At 42.6% G+C, this 15,314-nt stretch overlaps 1 protein-coding gene across 1 annotated transcript in view; it reads left to right on the forward strand.

The window, feature by feature from the left end:
* RTF1 (RTF1 homolog, Paf1/RNA polymerase II complex component) overlaps window positions 1-15,314 on the forward strand; it is a 71,669-nt gene that overhangs the window by 41,152 nt on the left and 15,203 nt on the right. Inside the window, exons 8-12 of the mRNA XM_075843318.1 lie at window positions 5,738-5,915; window positions 7,283-7,365; window positions 7,483-7,570; window positions 7,842-7,949; window positions 10,302-10,379. Of these exons, the coding sequence (XP_075699433.1) occupies window positions 5,738-5,915; window positions 7,283-7,365; window positions 7,483-7,570; window positions 7,842-7,949; window positions 10,302-10,379 (535 nt within the window). The remainder of the gene's footprint in view (window positions 1-5,737; window positions 5,916-7,282; window positions 7,366-7,482; window positions 7,571-7,841; window positions 7,950-10,301; window positions 10,380-15,314) is intronic.

The raw sequence follows: 15,314 nt of genomic DNA on the forward strand, positions 1-15,314 counted from the left end.
TTGTAGTTTTCATGGGGTGCATGCGGCTTTTTGATCAGTTTTTATTCCATTTTTAGGTGGCGTGGTGACTAAAAAACAGCAATTCTACTATTGTTTTTGTATACTTTTTTTTTTACAGCGTTCACCGTGCGCTATAAATGACATATTCACTTTATTCTGCGGGGCGATACGATTACGGTGATACCAGATGTTTATAGTTTTTTTTTATGTCTTATGGCGTTTGCACAATAAAATATGTTTTGTAAACAATCATTCACTTTTTGTGTTACCTTATTCTAAGAGCCAGAACGTTTTTATTTTTCAATCAATAAAGCCGTGCGAGGACTTATTTTTTGCGTAACGAACTGTATTTTCCATCAGTACCATTTTTAGGTACATGCGACTTTTTGATCTCTTTTTATTCCATTTTTTGGGAGGTGAAGTGACCAAACAATTGTGATTGTGGTACGGTTTATTAATATTTTTTTTTACGGCGTTCACCGTGCGGGATAAATAACAAAATAATTTTGTAGTTCAGGCCGTTACGGACGCGGCGATACCAATTATGTATAGTTTATTTGTTTGTTTATATATTTTTATTAATAATAAATGACTGATAAGGGAAAAAGTGGGACTTTTACTTTTATTACTTTTAAAACTTTTATTTTCTTATTTTTACACATCTTTTTTTAACTTTTTTTTAACTTTATTACTTTGTCCCACTAGGGGACATGAGGGCAGGAGGCCCTGATCGCTATTCTAATACACTGCACTACATGCGTAGTGCAGTGTATTAGAACTGTCAGCTACTCACTGACAGCAAGCATAGTGGGTCCTGACGTTGTCAGGACCCACTAGGCTTCCGTCTATGGCATAGCCGGACGCCATTGTTTGGTGTCCGGTTGCCATAGTCACCATCGCCGGCCGCTGTCGCGTAGCAGGCCGGCGATGGCAGCTTAACCCCTAAAAAGCCGCGATCTCTATAGAACGCGGCTTTTAAGGGGTTAATCAGCGGGGACACAGCGATCGGTCCCCGCTGTAGGAGCTGTGACAGCTGCTGAACAAGACAGCAGCGTCACAGCTCCTGTATGTGTCGGGAGGACGGCCGAAACGGCCGTTACTCCTGAGACGTACTATTACGGCATGGAGCGCGAACGATACAGCTGCCATGACGTAATAGTACGTCAAGGAGCGGGAAGGGGTTAAAGGTAATGTGTCGCTAGAAAAAACATTATTTTTTTTTTTTTAGTTAAACAGTGTATAAGTGATTAAACATTGTTCTAATTTTTTACAATTTTTTCTCAAGTCAGGAAATATTATAAATTAGATTCTAATTTATAACATTTCCCAGTGCTGGTCACTAGACGGAGCAATTCCCAAAATTGCAGCATTGGCATGGGGTAAAGCAACCACATTGCTTTATGCTGCAAAATTTGAGAATACACACTCGCTCTAGTGAGCTCACAGAATCCCCCCTCCTTTATCCTGGCTAGTGCCAGGAGAAAGGAGGGGATTGAACGGTCAAACCTCCTACACTGTGTGTTGCCATTTTTTGAGCTAACACACAGTCTAGTAGGCTTACAAACCGTAGTAAACACACAGTAAAACACGTACATACACAGACCTAATTTACCTGCTCCTGCCGCCGCCGCTCCCTCTGGTTCGTCCGCTCCGTCTGCTACCTCCGCTCCAAGTGCACAAGTCCGGAAGCCGCGTCCGGAAGTAGTAATCTTACTTTCCGGCCGCGGCTTCCGGTCCACAAGAAAATGGCGCCGGACGTCGCTCGGCCGAAGACCTTCAATTTGGACTGTGTGGGAGCGGCGCATGCGCCGTTCCCACACAGACGGCGTACAGCATAGTGTATGGAACGGGCTCCGTTCGCATTCACTATGGGGCTGTATGTGCCGTATTCCATGTCTGTATGTGTCGTTAATCGACACATACAGAGATGGCAAAAAAAATGGCAGCCCCCATAGACAAGAAAAAGTTAAAAAATCAAGTAAAACACACACAAATAATTTTTTTAATAAAACACTAAAAGCAAATTGATATAAAAAAAAATTATGCGACACTCGTCCTTTAATGCGCAGCAGATAGTGCAGAGTGAAAATTACAATTTTCCACTGATGTGCCATTATAGTGCACTATATGTTGTGCCACAAATACCTCATAAAATATTAACCGGGTTCTCCGATGCCATATCGGTGGACGTAAACTGCTGTTTGGGCACTCTGTAGGGCTCAGAAAGGAGGGATGCCATTTGGCTTTTGGAGCACAGATTTAGCTTGGTAGTAGCTCTGGCTTTTTTGGTATTTCAGTTTATAATGTGGGGGCATATGTAGGCTGGGCAGAGTAAATCAGGGGCATAATAAGAGGGTATAATGCGGTAAATAAATAATCCGCATATATGTGGCACTTATAAATGGCGCCTGATCTTATCCGCTTTTGGAACACTGCACATTTTTCATCGCCGTATTCTGAGCCAGAACTTTTTTTATTTTTTCACCACCGGAGCCGTGTGATGGCTTATTCTATGCGGGACAATCTGTAGATTTCATTGTTACCATTTTGGCGTACATGCGATTTTTTTTTTATTTTTTATTTTTGATTTTTTTTTTTATTTATTTTTTCTTATTCCATTTTTCAGCAAGCCAGGTGACCAAAAACCATCAATTCTGACAATGATTTTTATTTATTTTTTACAGCGCTCACCCTGGGCTATAAATGACCATTATATTTTATTCTGCGGGTCGGTACGATTACAGTGATATCATATGTATATATATATATTTTTTATGTTTTGCAGCGTTTGCGCAATAAAATAACTAACTTATTTAGAGAAAAAAAATATTTTTTTGTCACCTTATTCTGAGAGCCATAACTTCTTTGTATTTTTCTGTCAAAAAAGCGGTGTAAGGGCTTGTTTTTTGCGGGACGGGTTGTAGTTTGTATCGGTACTATTTTGGCGTACATGCGACTTTTTGATCACTTTTTATTGTATATTTTGGGAGGGGTAGTGACCAAAAAATAGTGATTCTGGCATTGATTTGCGTTTAATTTTTTTTGCGGAGTTCAATGTGCGGGAAAAATATTATAGTATTATAGTTGGGGTCGTTACGAACGCTGCGATACCAAATATGTGTACTTTTTTTTTTACATGTTCATTTTTTTCCCTATAATAAGACTTACTATAGGAAAAAAAGCAGTTCTTGTTTATATCACTTATAACTTATTTTTACGCTTTTTTGTGTGGTCCTCAAAGGCTTCTGTACATGGCAGCCCGGAAGTCATTGTCTGGCGTCCGGTTGCCATGGGTACCATCGCCAGCCCCCGTGATTTCACATGTGGGCTGCCGATCGGCGCTAAACACCTTAATTGTGGCGTTCAAAATCGAACGCCGCAGCTAAGGCGTTAACTGCTGAAATCGGCGGCGATGGGCCGCTGATCGGCAACGGGGAATGCAGGGCAGACACCCTGCACGGCTGTTAACTGTCAAAGCACAGACGTAACTGCATGTCAAGGTGCGCGAACTTACTGCACACATTGACGTGCATTAACGTCAAGGTGCGGGAAGGGGTTAAACATTGTCGATATTCACCATTGCATATATTAATTGCCACTTCACATTTAGTAACTATATGACACACTCTACATATGGTCCGGCTGTTTCTCTTGGACCTTCAATATATACTTTGTCTGCATTTTGCTACATATGTGTAAATAACCTACTACATCTATTTAATGCTTTGGTCTAGCATAGGTTGACGCCTACTCATTGTGTGACTCATCTTTTTATTCCATCTTTTTATCCTGTTATGTCTAAATGTAATAGTATATATATTTTTACATTTCTACTATTTGTGCCCAAGTTGATCATTTAGTGTTCCTCTAGTTGTATTTGATAAACGCACCAAGGTTTACTTGGTCATTACTATGGATTTTTATAGTGCCATCAACACAGACTGAAACATTGTATTATAGTTTGATGTTATACACTGCACTATCATTATTGAATTAAATCCCTCCGTGGGTGGGGGCGTGGCTTGGCGCGCAACGGGAGCAGTCGCATGACCTGAGAGCTCCGCTGTGGTCCCGTGCTATACTGATCCTGTTACTATTGTCTACCGTAAATTTTAATATATTACATGTCTATATTAGGGTAATTGGGTCAGCGCTAGCGTTACAACAATGATGTTTTTTTTGCGGTTGGTATTTTATGTGTACTTAATTTTTTTTTGCACTTTACTTTACTCTTTTTTTATTACTATGGTCTGTCCCTCAAAGGTCAAAAAAGACCTTTGGGGTACTTTATATATTTTTTTTCTTTCTTTTACACCATGTTTTTCCACTGTAACTGGGGCTGCACAGCAGCCCCAGTTACAGGGGAAATCAGCCCTCTCATAGTGACGATTGTCACTAAATGGGCTGTGCTGAGTCTAGTAAGACCCAGCAGCAGTCTGTCAGTAACGGCACCCGGCGATCATGTGACCAGTCACATGATCACCGGGAGGAATAGAGGCCGCTGCTGCTGTCTCTGTTCCTATACACAGCGTTCATTGAGCGCTGTGTAAAAAGACATCGGAGAAGACAGAAGCAACGAAAGCTGCTTCTATCTTCTCCTTAGACAGCCGGAGACCTGACATTCAGCTGCCCGATCGCGTGGGCAGCAAGTTAAAACCCGAGCCGTAAAAGTGACTGTCACTAATGGGGCTGTGCTGGGTGGTCTAGTTAGATCCAGCAGCAACCTGCCAGTAACTGCATCCCGGCGATCATGTGACCAGTCACATGATCACCGGGACCAATAGAGCGCTGTGTACAAGTGACCAGAGAAGATAAAAGCAGCGAAAGCGACATTCAGCTGCCCGATCGTTCGGGCAGCCTGCTAAAACCTGTGCCGTAAATGCACTATGGCGCAGGTTTTAAGGGCCCTAACCGCTGGGTGTTTATATACAGCCGGGGCTTGGGAACCTGTGCATCTGTACATTGGAAGAATCTGGTGCGGTTAACGCAGGCTCCTGTGTGAACGAGGGTCCAAACCACTGCTTAACCAATGTTATACGCTGATTCAATATTTTGATATCTCTGTTTACATACCCAGTCACAAAGGGTTCGCAAACTAACTAGGACTGGGAGTATTGTGTTTAATACGTTTTTAAATACACGGTTGGGCTTTTCACAGTGGTGATTGTACCCCTGTTTTTAGAGAGTTATGAAATAAAAATTATACATTTTACTCATTTATCACTTCAGTGAATTTTCAAATGTTCATATTTGTGGGAGCACAATATATATCGTTAAAATACAGTGAATTATCTAGTTAGATCCAGCAGCAACCTGCCAGTAACTGCATCCCGGCGATCATGTGACCAGTCACATGATCACCGGGACCAATAGAGCGCTGTGTACAAGTGACCAGAGAAGATAAAAGCAGCGAAAGCGACATTCAGCTGCCCGATCGTTCGGGCAGCCTGCTAAAACCTGTGCCGTAAATGCACTATGGCGCTGGTTTTAAGGGCCCTAACCGCTGGGTGTTTATATACAGCCGGGGCTTGGGAACCGGTTAGATACAATGTGTTTAATGTAAGTCGAGAGGAAAGCAGTGTGCACTATTGCTGGTCTCATGGAACATAAGCTCTCGTTGTTTTTTTTTTTTTGTTTTTTTTTTACTAGACGCAACAAGTTCATATGGGTATGTGCGTGGATGGATAGACAGATTTAAGAAAAAATCTAATACAATTTATTTATTTTTTCCCCACAGAACAGAAGAAATTCCTCCAAAGTCTTTACCGGTTTCTTTGCCAGAAGAACTTAATAAAGTACGCCTATCACGTCATAAGTTGGAACGTTGGTGCCACATGCCTTTTTTCGCCAAGACCGTTTCTGGATGCTTCGTGCGGATCGGTATCGGGAATCATAACAGCAAGCCGGTTTACAGGGTAGGTGTGTTAGAGCTATGGAAATTGTTACCTCTAACAGATCCTTTTAATATTAGGCCATTTATAAGGCGCCCTGATAAATCGAGCCAGAGGGTGCATGTACATCCATCAAATAGGCTCCTGCTTTATGGAGCCAAACATTTTTAAGTAAAATTAGTTACCCTACGCCCTGTTGGCCAGTTAGAAGCCACGTAATGTCGGCTCCTTCATGCTACTCCCTTTTAAGTAAGGGCACCGGAGTTAATAACTGGCCCCCCTTGATGCCACTGATGGGCAACAGGGCTCAGGGAAACTAAAATACTTACTGTGCGCACGTTCTGTAAGATAATTTTTTTTTTTCATATTAAAATCTTTATTAATTTTAGAAAGGCAATAAATGATTCACATTGGAAGGAAATACTGCTATAAAGAAGGAATAATTACAAAGGGGGGGTAATACCCCCCCACCCCCAAATAAGAAGTGAGATTCACATCTTGTTCGCGTGGGTGTACACAACAGCAATGTAAACTAGCATAATAAATTATGATGTATGACAGATATAATAATGGCTTATTCTCCTTTGTAGCACAGGGTGCTTTGGAATCTGTTAAAGTAGTCACAAGATGTGAAACATCAGCTAAACAAATATAGAAAATGGAGGCAGAAGAGAAGACCAGGGGAAATATGGTGGCGGAGGGGGGGGGGGGGTGTCGTGGTGAACCTGGACTCCAAACTCCAGATGCAATATAAACAAGAAAAACATTAGAGCTGCTACTCACATGGCGTCTATACAATTGTTGCAGGCAAAATCACGAAAGGCGGCACATTGTGTTTTCACAGTTTAACAGGGATTTTGCGTTGAAGTGTAGCTAAATGTTCGACAAACTTCTGACATGTCATAGTGACATGTCAAAAGTTTGTATTGGGAGTCCGAGCACGGAGACCCCCACAAACCGCTAGAACGAAGCAGCTGAAGTGCTCGTGTGAGCTATTGGATGCTTTTGTTTCTGTTCGGCTTTTTCCGGAAAGCCGACATATCGGAGTATGGGCTCACAGACTTTCTATTGAGTCCGTACACTGATACATTTATTTCCGGAAAAAGCCGAACAGAAACTAAGCAGCTGAGCGCTCACACTGGCACTTCAGCTGCTTCGTTCTAGCGGTTGGTGGAGGTCTCCGCGCTCAGACCCCGACCAATACAAACTTCTGACGTCACTATGCCATGTCAGAAGTTTGCCGAACGTTGAGCCGCACTTTAAGGGGGAGTTGTGGGTTAGGCTACCAGAGTGTGATATGTGGAAGAGGAGAGGAATTTTCGTCCAATGAGACCATGTGGATATATAGCGTGCGGACTGTGACTTTTAAGTGTAAGTTCTTTCTTACTCAGGTTGCCGAAATTACTGGCGTAGTGGAAACTGCAAAAGTGTACCAATTGGGTAGCACAAGGACAAACAAAGGTCTGCAGCTCCGGTAATGCTTCTCTGGAAGTGTATCTTGTAAAAAAAATGTCATGCATATTGCCAATAAAAAAAAAATTATTACTCGTTTTGATTATCATATATTTGTATCCGCTTTGATCTCATTTAGACATGGAAGTGACCAGAGAGTATTTCGCTTAGAATTTGTGTCCAACCAGGAGTTCACAGAAAGTGAATTCATGAAGTGGAAGGAAGCTGTGAGTATTATGTAAATTGCGTATTTTTATCTTTTTTGTGATGGGGGGGGGGGGGGGTGGCTGTTAAATTTTTGGTATTTTTCTAAATTGCTGGGAATGGTCTTAGATGGCATTTATCCGGTTTGTGCCTTATAATCCCATTCTGTTTTTTTTATTTCTAAAACATTGGAATGGACAACGACTATTTATTCTAATTCCCCATTGGTTATAATTTCCTTATTGGCCTGGGATTATAAGCTTTAATTACACGAAGGCCTGTTTGGTTTTGTAGATGTTCTCAGCGGCCATGCAGCTCCCCACACTGGATGAGATTAACAAAAAAGAAGTCACTATTAAGGAGGCCATGAACCACAAGTTCAATGACCAAGACATTGAAGACGTAAGTGATTTGTAGCTGCCTCCTCTATAATTTAATATATTGAATGAAATGCCATAATGCTGCAACAAAAAGACTGTCCCTCATTTGTTCAGTCCTGAATGGCTCAATTCCCTTACCATTTCTTGTACTATAGGTGATCAGGAGTAAATTAGGTATTTCCTCCAGAGTAGAAAAAAGTTGTTTGAAGGCCAGAACTTGCTGGTGACCATGTCAACTACTTGAAGGGGATTAGTCCTCAAAATACAGTAGTTAAAGTGCTTGTGTTGTGTGTTTTTTGTTTTGTTTTTTTAAAAAACCATGAAACCCAATTAAACAAAAAAAAAACTTAAGTCACCAGGTAATCTTTAAATATTTTGGGACAGCTTATCAAGGCTTGGCAAACAGATAGGAGTATGACTACAGGATCAGACTACAATGTGTAGTCTGTAACCATGGAGACATATAGGTCTTCATAGGAGAGCGGTAGAGTAAACCATAGCATTTTAATCAAGACCATTTGCGAAGTTGCTTATTTATAGAGCGAGCGCAATAAATAAAGTCTAGCAATAAAAGTTGGTTACAAAGGCAGGCATATGTTTTACGGGCTCATTCTGAAACCACTTGGCATCATTGTTAGGGTATGTTCACACGAGGGCGTCCGTTACGGCTGAAATTACGGGGATGTTTCAGCCTGAAAACATCCCCGTAATTTCAGCCGTAACGGCATGTGCAGGCGCTTGAACGCCGCGTCAATTACGGCCGTATTTAGCGCTGCTATTCATTGGAGTCAATGAATAGCGGCTCCAATTACGGCCAAAGAAGTGACAGGTCACTTCTTTGACGCGGGCGTCTATTTGCGCGCCGTCATTTGACAGCGGCGCGTAAATATACGCCTCGTGTGAACAGACAAACGTCTGCCCATTGCTTTCAATGGGCAGATGTTTGTCAGCGCTATTGAGGCGCTATTTTCAGACGTAATTCGGGGCAAAAACGCCCGAATTACGTCCGTAAATAGGCCGTGTGAACATACCCTTACATAGACCGTTTACATTTTTAATTTTAAATCTCCGTTAGGAGTGTGTCGTCAGAAAATGGCCTTTCGTTTAAATCAAGCTTTTATGTTAAGCTGATTTTTTAAGAAGTTTTTTTGAACACAAAAAAAAATAATTTATTTTCTATTTCTTTTTATATAAAATTAATCCTAAAATCTTGCAGTTTTTACTCTGGGCACTGAGCCTCACAATAAACTGACCCTTCCTGTTCTGTAGAGATCACTTCTCAGCAGTCCTCTCTATCATCACAGAAAAAAAATCTGCAATAATAAAAAAAAAAAAATGATTAGAATTTTAACAATCATGCTCAATCATAGGAGTCAATGCGTAAAAAAAAAATACCCCAAAACTTCACACTGTTTTCTACCTGTAACTCGATATTTTGATTTGAGGTTTTTGTTTTTCTCTTAAATTTGTGCTTAATGGGAATTTGTCGCTAGAAATTTTTTTTTTTTTGTTAAACAGTTAGTAAATACATGATTAGACATTGTTCTCATTTTTTTAATTTTTTCAACCGGTCAGGAAATATTATAAATTAGATTCTAATTTATAAAATTTCCCTGTGCTGGTCACTAGAGGGAGCAATTCCCAAAATTGCAGCATTGGCATGTGGTAAAGCAACCACATTGCTTTATGCCGCAAAATTTGAGAAGACACACTCGCTCTAGCGGCCTCAAACAATCCCCCCTCCTTTATCCTGGCTAGTGCCAAGAGAAAGGAGGGGATTGCATGTTCAAACCTCCTACACTGTGTGCCGCCATTTTTTTAAGCGAATACACAGTGTAGTAGGTTTACATACAGTGGTAATCACACACTAAAACACGAACATACACAGACATAACTTACCTGCTCCTGCCGCCGGTCCGTCCGCTCCCTCCGCTCGCTTCTGAATACATGTCCGGAAGCCGCGACCGGAAGTAGTCCTCTTACTGTCCGGCCGCGGCTTCCGGTCCACAAGAAAATGGCGCCGGATGTCGCTCGGCCAAAGACCTTCCATTTGGACTGTGTGGGAGCGGCGCATGGGCCGTTCCAACACAGACGGCGTACACCATAGTGAATGGAACGGCTCCCGTTTGCATTCTCTATGGGGATGTATGTGCCGTATTCCATCTCTGTATGTGTCGTTAATCGACATACAGAGATGGAAAAAAAAATGGCAGCCCCCATAGTGAAGTAAAAGCTGGAGAAAAAAAAAAGTTAAACACAAACACACAAATAAAATGTATTTTAATAAAACACTAAAAGCAAGTTGATATAAAAAATTATTTTTTTTGCGACACCCGTCCTTTAACAGTTCATTTGGTTCTTCTTTCTATTGTAGATTGTGAAAGAGAAGGAACGGTTTAGAAAAGCCCCACCCAATTACGCCATGAAAAAGACCCAGCTTTTGAAAGACAAGGTATCTTTTTGTTTAAACTTCCTAAATGGAAGCATTTTTAAGAGGGGGTTTCCATAGCTCACTTTTGTGACAATTACCCTGCCCGGCATGTATACTTAAGATTCTGCGACAAATTATTTCATTCAATAGAGATTTTCCTAGATCAATGTTATAGAGGGCTTCCCACCATTAAGCCCGGAGGTGATTCCTACACTAAATGGACCAAAGTATTGGGACACACCTCTTAATATTTTCAGATATTTAATTTAGTCCTATTGCCACAGGTGTTTAAAATCCAGCTACTAGCCATGCAGTCGCCTTTACTAACATTTGTGATAGAATGGGTCGTTCTATAGAGATCACTGAATTCCAAGTTGTCCTGTAATAGGACACCACCGTTTCAAGTCAGTTAGTGAAATTTTCTTACCTTTTTAGATATTCCGCGATCAACTGTGAGTAATATTATTACAAAGTGGAAGTATTTAGGAACCACAGCAGCTCGGCCACAAATTGGCAGCCCATTTAAAGTTAGAGCCGAGGGGCATAGTACATTAAATTTGCCACCGCTCTGCTGAATCAATAACTGCAGAGCTCCAAACCTACTCTGGCTTTAACATCTGCGCACAAACTGTCCCACGCATGACATGGGTATCCATTGCCAAGAAGCTGCATGCAAGCCTTACATCACAAAGCACCATGCCAAGTGTCGGATGGAGTAGTATAAAGACTCTGGGACAATGGAAACGTATTCTGTGGAGTGATGAATCACACATGTCTATCTGGCCGTCTGATGAACGAGTCTGCCTTTGTCGAAAGCCATAATAACGTTACTAGTCTGACTGCATTGTGCCAACTGTAATGTTTGGTGGAGGAGAGAATTCTATGGGGCTGTTTTTGTGTTTGTTACATTACAAGACACATACCGTGTGAAGGTGCTGTTGCCACTAGGAGACTTGAAACTAAGAATTAAAGTGTAGCTTCTCCTACTCTGCCCACCACCCACTTGTTTAAGTGGCCTCGCCGCTCTCCAGCCTGTTTTCCTCCATTGACTACATAGTGATCTCTTACTTCGTGGTGGCCGCCATTCCCGTAAAGCCGCCATCTTGTCATGGAGCCTGTTTTTGTCTCTGTGGACGGGGTCTTCCCATGGTGCCCAATCGTGCAAACGCATTCAAGTCCCAAGCACTACACTGCCTGGAATAGGGTAGGACCAACCTTGGGTAACGAAGCATGCATTACTCCCTTTCTTAAGATGGAGTATTTGTCTTGCTGTGCAGTAGCTGAGTGAACTCACCATTCCTATGCACCGTTTCTTGGTGTTGGGACACAGAACTCCACTCTGAGTCAGAACTGGACGAGGAGCAATCCAAAGTTTTCCTTTACTCTGGATAGTCTTATTAAAGAGGTCTGTGATACCATACAGGTAACAGACTCTGCCTTCACCAGAGACTATCTTTCTTTCAAGCGTCTGTGTCTGCGACAGGTCTGCCATTTGCCATTTCCTCGTGGAATCTCTCCTTTCGGTCATTGCCTCCATGGAACAGGTAATTTCTTTGCTCTGTACCTCCATTTGCCAATCCCGCTTCCTGTGCTTCATTACTTTTGCCATTACCAGCTTGTAGCACTCCCGTTCGGCCTGGCGACAGCCCTGCAGGTCTTTACCAAAATCCTTTGTAATGATAGCGCTCCTTCGGGCCAGGGGAGTTTGTCACCCCCCTAACCTTAACGACCTCTTGATCAAGTCTCCTACCAGGGAGAACATCATAGCTGTTCTCCAAATCACCCTGGATACCTTGACCCGATTTAGTTGGATCATCAACTTCTCCAAGTCTTGTCTGTCTCCTACCCAGACACATTCCTCGGTGTGACCTTAGACACTCAGTTGGGGGAGTGTCTCTTAGGAGCTGTTTTTTTTGTTTTGTTTTTTAGACCCGGTTGCGCTCATTGCAGAGAGGCTCTCCCACCTCTCCTCCTCCACATGAGAGTTCTCTGCACCATGGGGGCTTTGATTGAAGCCATTCCTTTTGCAGTTCCGCACTTGCCCCCTTCAATGGGAGGTCTGCTCCCGGTGGAACTGCTGTCCAGACTCCTTGGATTGATAGACAGAGGAAGAAGGATCTATCAGTTGGCCCCGTCAATTGTGACTATCTTCCCGACCATTCCCTGCGGCTGCTCCTACCTCCTGGTGAAATGGAAGATCCTTTACACAGATTTGAGTTTCAAGGGTGGTGGAGGAACGTCTCAGACCCTCATGGCACAGGGACTGTGGTCCCAGCAAGTACCCTCTCTTCCCATCAACCTACTGGAATTGAGGGATAACTTGCTTTGCCTTCTGCATTGGACAGTGCTTCTGTCCAGCCTGCTGGTGTGAGTCCAAACAGACCATTTCATGGCCGAGGCTGAGCTGTATCACCGAGCACATCAGTGATGGTGGAGGTCGCAAGTATTCTAACTTGGGCAGTCCGTTGCGTTTCCACTCCCTCGGTGGTGCGCGTCCCAGGGATTGACAACTGGAATGTGGACTTCTTTCAGTCAAGAACGAGTGGGCCCAGGTGAGTAGTCTCTCCAAGAGGTTTTCGACCAGATTTACGTCAGGTGTGGCAGGCCAAACGTGCACTTCATGGTGTCTAGGTCCTACGTTTGACGCCCTAGTGGCCCCCTGGGATTGCCTCCGCCTCCTGTACCAATTTACTTCCACTGGCCACGCCGCTGTTGGTACGCAGATGTGGTTGTCGCTGTCCTGTGGCCCTTAACTATGTCACAACCTACTCTTTCAGGGACTGCCTTTTTCCACCAGAATTTAAGGTCCCCACGTTTAACGCATTTTAACAGTGTGGTGGCTGAATATGATATGAATATTTTTTTTTTGGAGCAGGATACAATCGCCTCGCTCATGTCTAGGAAGCCTTTAAAAGCCCTCATTTATTACCGTACCTGGTAGACCCACTTCCGTTGGTGCATCGATCGTAATCTCCCTCCATTATGGTTTTTCTCTTTCCTTGTGGTCTTGCCCTTGGTTCCCTTTGCTTTTTTTTTTTTTTAAAATAAAGTAAGTTTTCAACAAAAAAAAAAACATTTGCGATACAGCATCGCAAAACCTATAACACTTCCCCCCCCCCCCCCCCTTCTTCCAAAGAATGCATGCTCATGAATACAGAATAACCTCTCATAAATCTGTATCAAATACATAATATACCATCTATAAATCTATTGCATATTCGAAAGAGCGTTCACAAAATTCCCCTAAAGCCAATCAGATTACTCTAAGCATCATAAATAATCTACCCGGCTATCGCGGTCTAGACTGCAACTCAGCCGCAACATCCGACAATGAACACAGGCCCCTGCTATCCACCATATTTTATTGAATGTATGCTTAACATTTCTAGCTGTGTAAATGTCTTTCCATACGTGTTAATCACGTGACTTTGTTACAGAATTACGATAGCGTAGGTGGTCTGTCATCTAGCCAATGTTGTGCAATAAGCTTCCTAGCCACATACAGCATATGAGCAACGGCCGGGTTAACATGTTCAGAGATAGAAATATCCTCCACATACCCTAGGACACATACAAACGGAGTGAAATCTACCGACACTTTATAGATAGAAGATAGTGTCCACTACCTCAGACCAAAACTGTCGCAGCTGCACACATGTGGATCAACGTGCCAGGTTCCCCACCACACCAAGGACAGTCTAGTCCCTGACCCCAATTTTAGTCAGAAGTTCCGGCGTTCTATACACCCGATGTACCAGAAATAGATGAGATATGATGTGCCTAATTCATAGAAAGTTTAGGAATTTGCGACAATATATCCCCCCCACTGACTCTCTTCTATGGGCCCAAGATCTCTTTCCCATTTACTCCTCAATATGGAAGTTGAGTCATCTAGGAATCTTATCAGAAGATTTTTGTATATAACAGATATATAAGGCTAGATGTATGAGGAGTTATTAGCAAGACTAGTATCGGGACATTATCCATTAGTGTGATAGCGTTACTCCTATTCTCCATACCGTACGCATGACTAACTTGAAGATATTTATAAAATTGGGTATGAGGAAGATAAAACTCTGTCTGTAAACGTGAAAATAACTTTAATTATCCTGATTATCCAACAACTGGTCCATTCTACAAACCCCTTTGTCCTTCCACATAGCAAAATCTGTTAGTGTTCATGAGGCAACCACGGCGTATCCCAGATAGCTGTATATTGTGTACAACCCGTGATACCTTGAACATTTCTAACACTCCACCATATTTTTTGTGCATCAAATACAGCGTTGGATAATTCTTGGTATGCGGTTTAAATTTATGGACCTCTAATGCCTCGTATAAAGAGTCTGAACATAGGAAATGTGGGAGCAGCCTATTGGAATCTGAGTCATCAATATCCCACCCTCTGAGATGCTGCTACTGAGAAGCCAGATAATACAGTCGGTTGTTAGGAACCGCCAGACCTCCGTCTGTCTTATCTCTCTGTAAAGTCTCCAATTTTATGCGCGCATGCCCCGTGTTCCATATAAGAGACCGAAATAGCCTATTAACCTTGTAAAAGAACCGCTGAGGTAACCATATTGGTGCATTGTGTAAGAGATATAGCAGTTGAGGCATCCATATCATTTTAATTAAATTACATCTGCCAATGACAGAGACAATTTACGCCACACATCCAGCTTAAAGGGAACCTGTCGCCAGCATTTCACCTATTGAACTTTACTTATCCCTCACTGGCTGCTGTTATCAAAAGTTCATTGCCGTTATCCCTTCGCCTAAACTTCTCCTCCGACTGTAAATAACGGTCTGCAAACATTTCACGCTTTTTATCGTAATAATCTGGTCTCACGTTGTACGCACACCCCAGAAGAGGACATCAATGCACAAGCGGGGGATTTTATGTGCTGGGGAAAGGCGAGGAGCTGTCAATCAAAAGTAAGGAGGCGGGGTAAACCC

This window comes from Rhinoderma darwinii, chromosome 12 (genome assembly GCF_050947455.1).
Source record: "Rhinoderma darwinii isolate aRhiDar2 chromosome 12, aRhiDar2.hap1, whole genome shotgun sequence".
NCBI classification, from domain to species: Eukaryota; Metazoa; Chordata; class Amphibia; order Anura; family Rhinodermatidae; genus Rhinoderma; species Rhinoderma darwinii.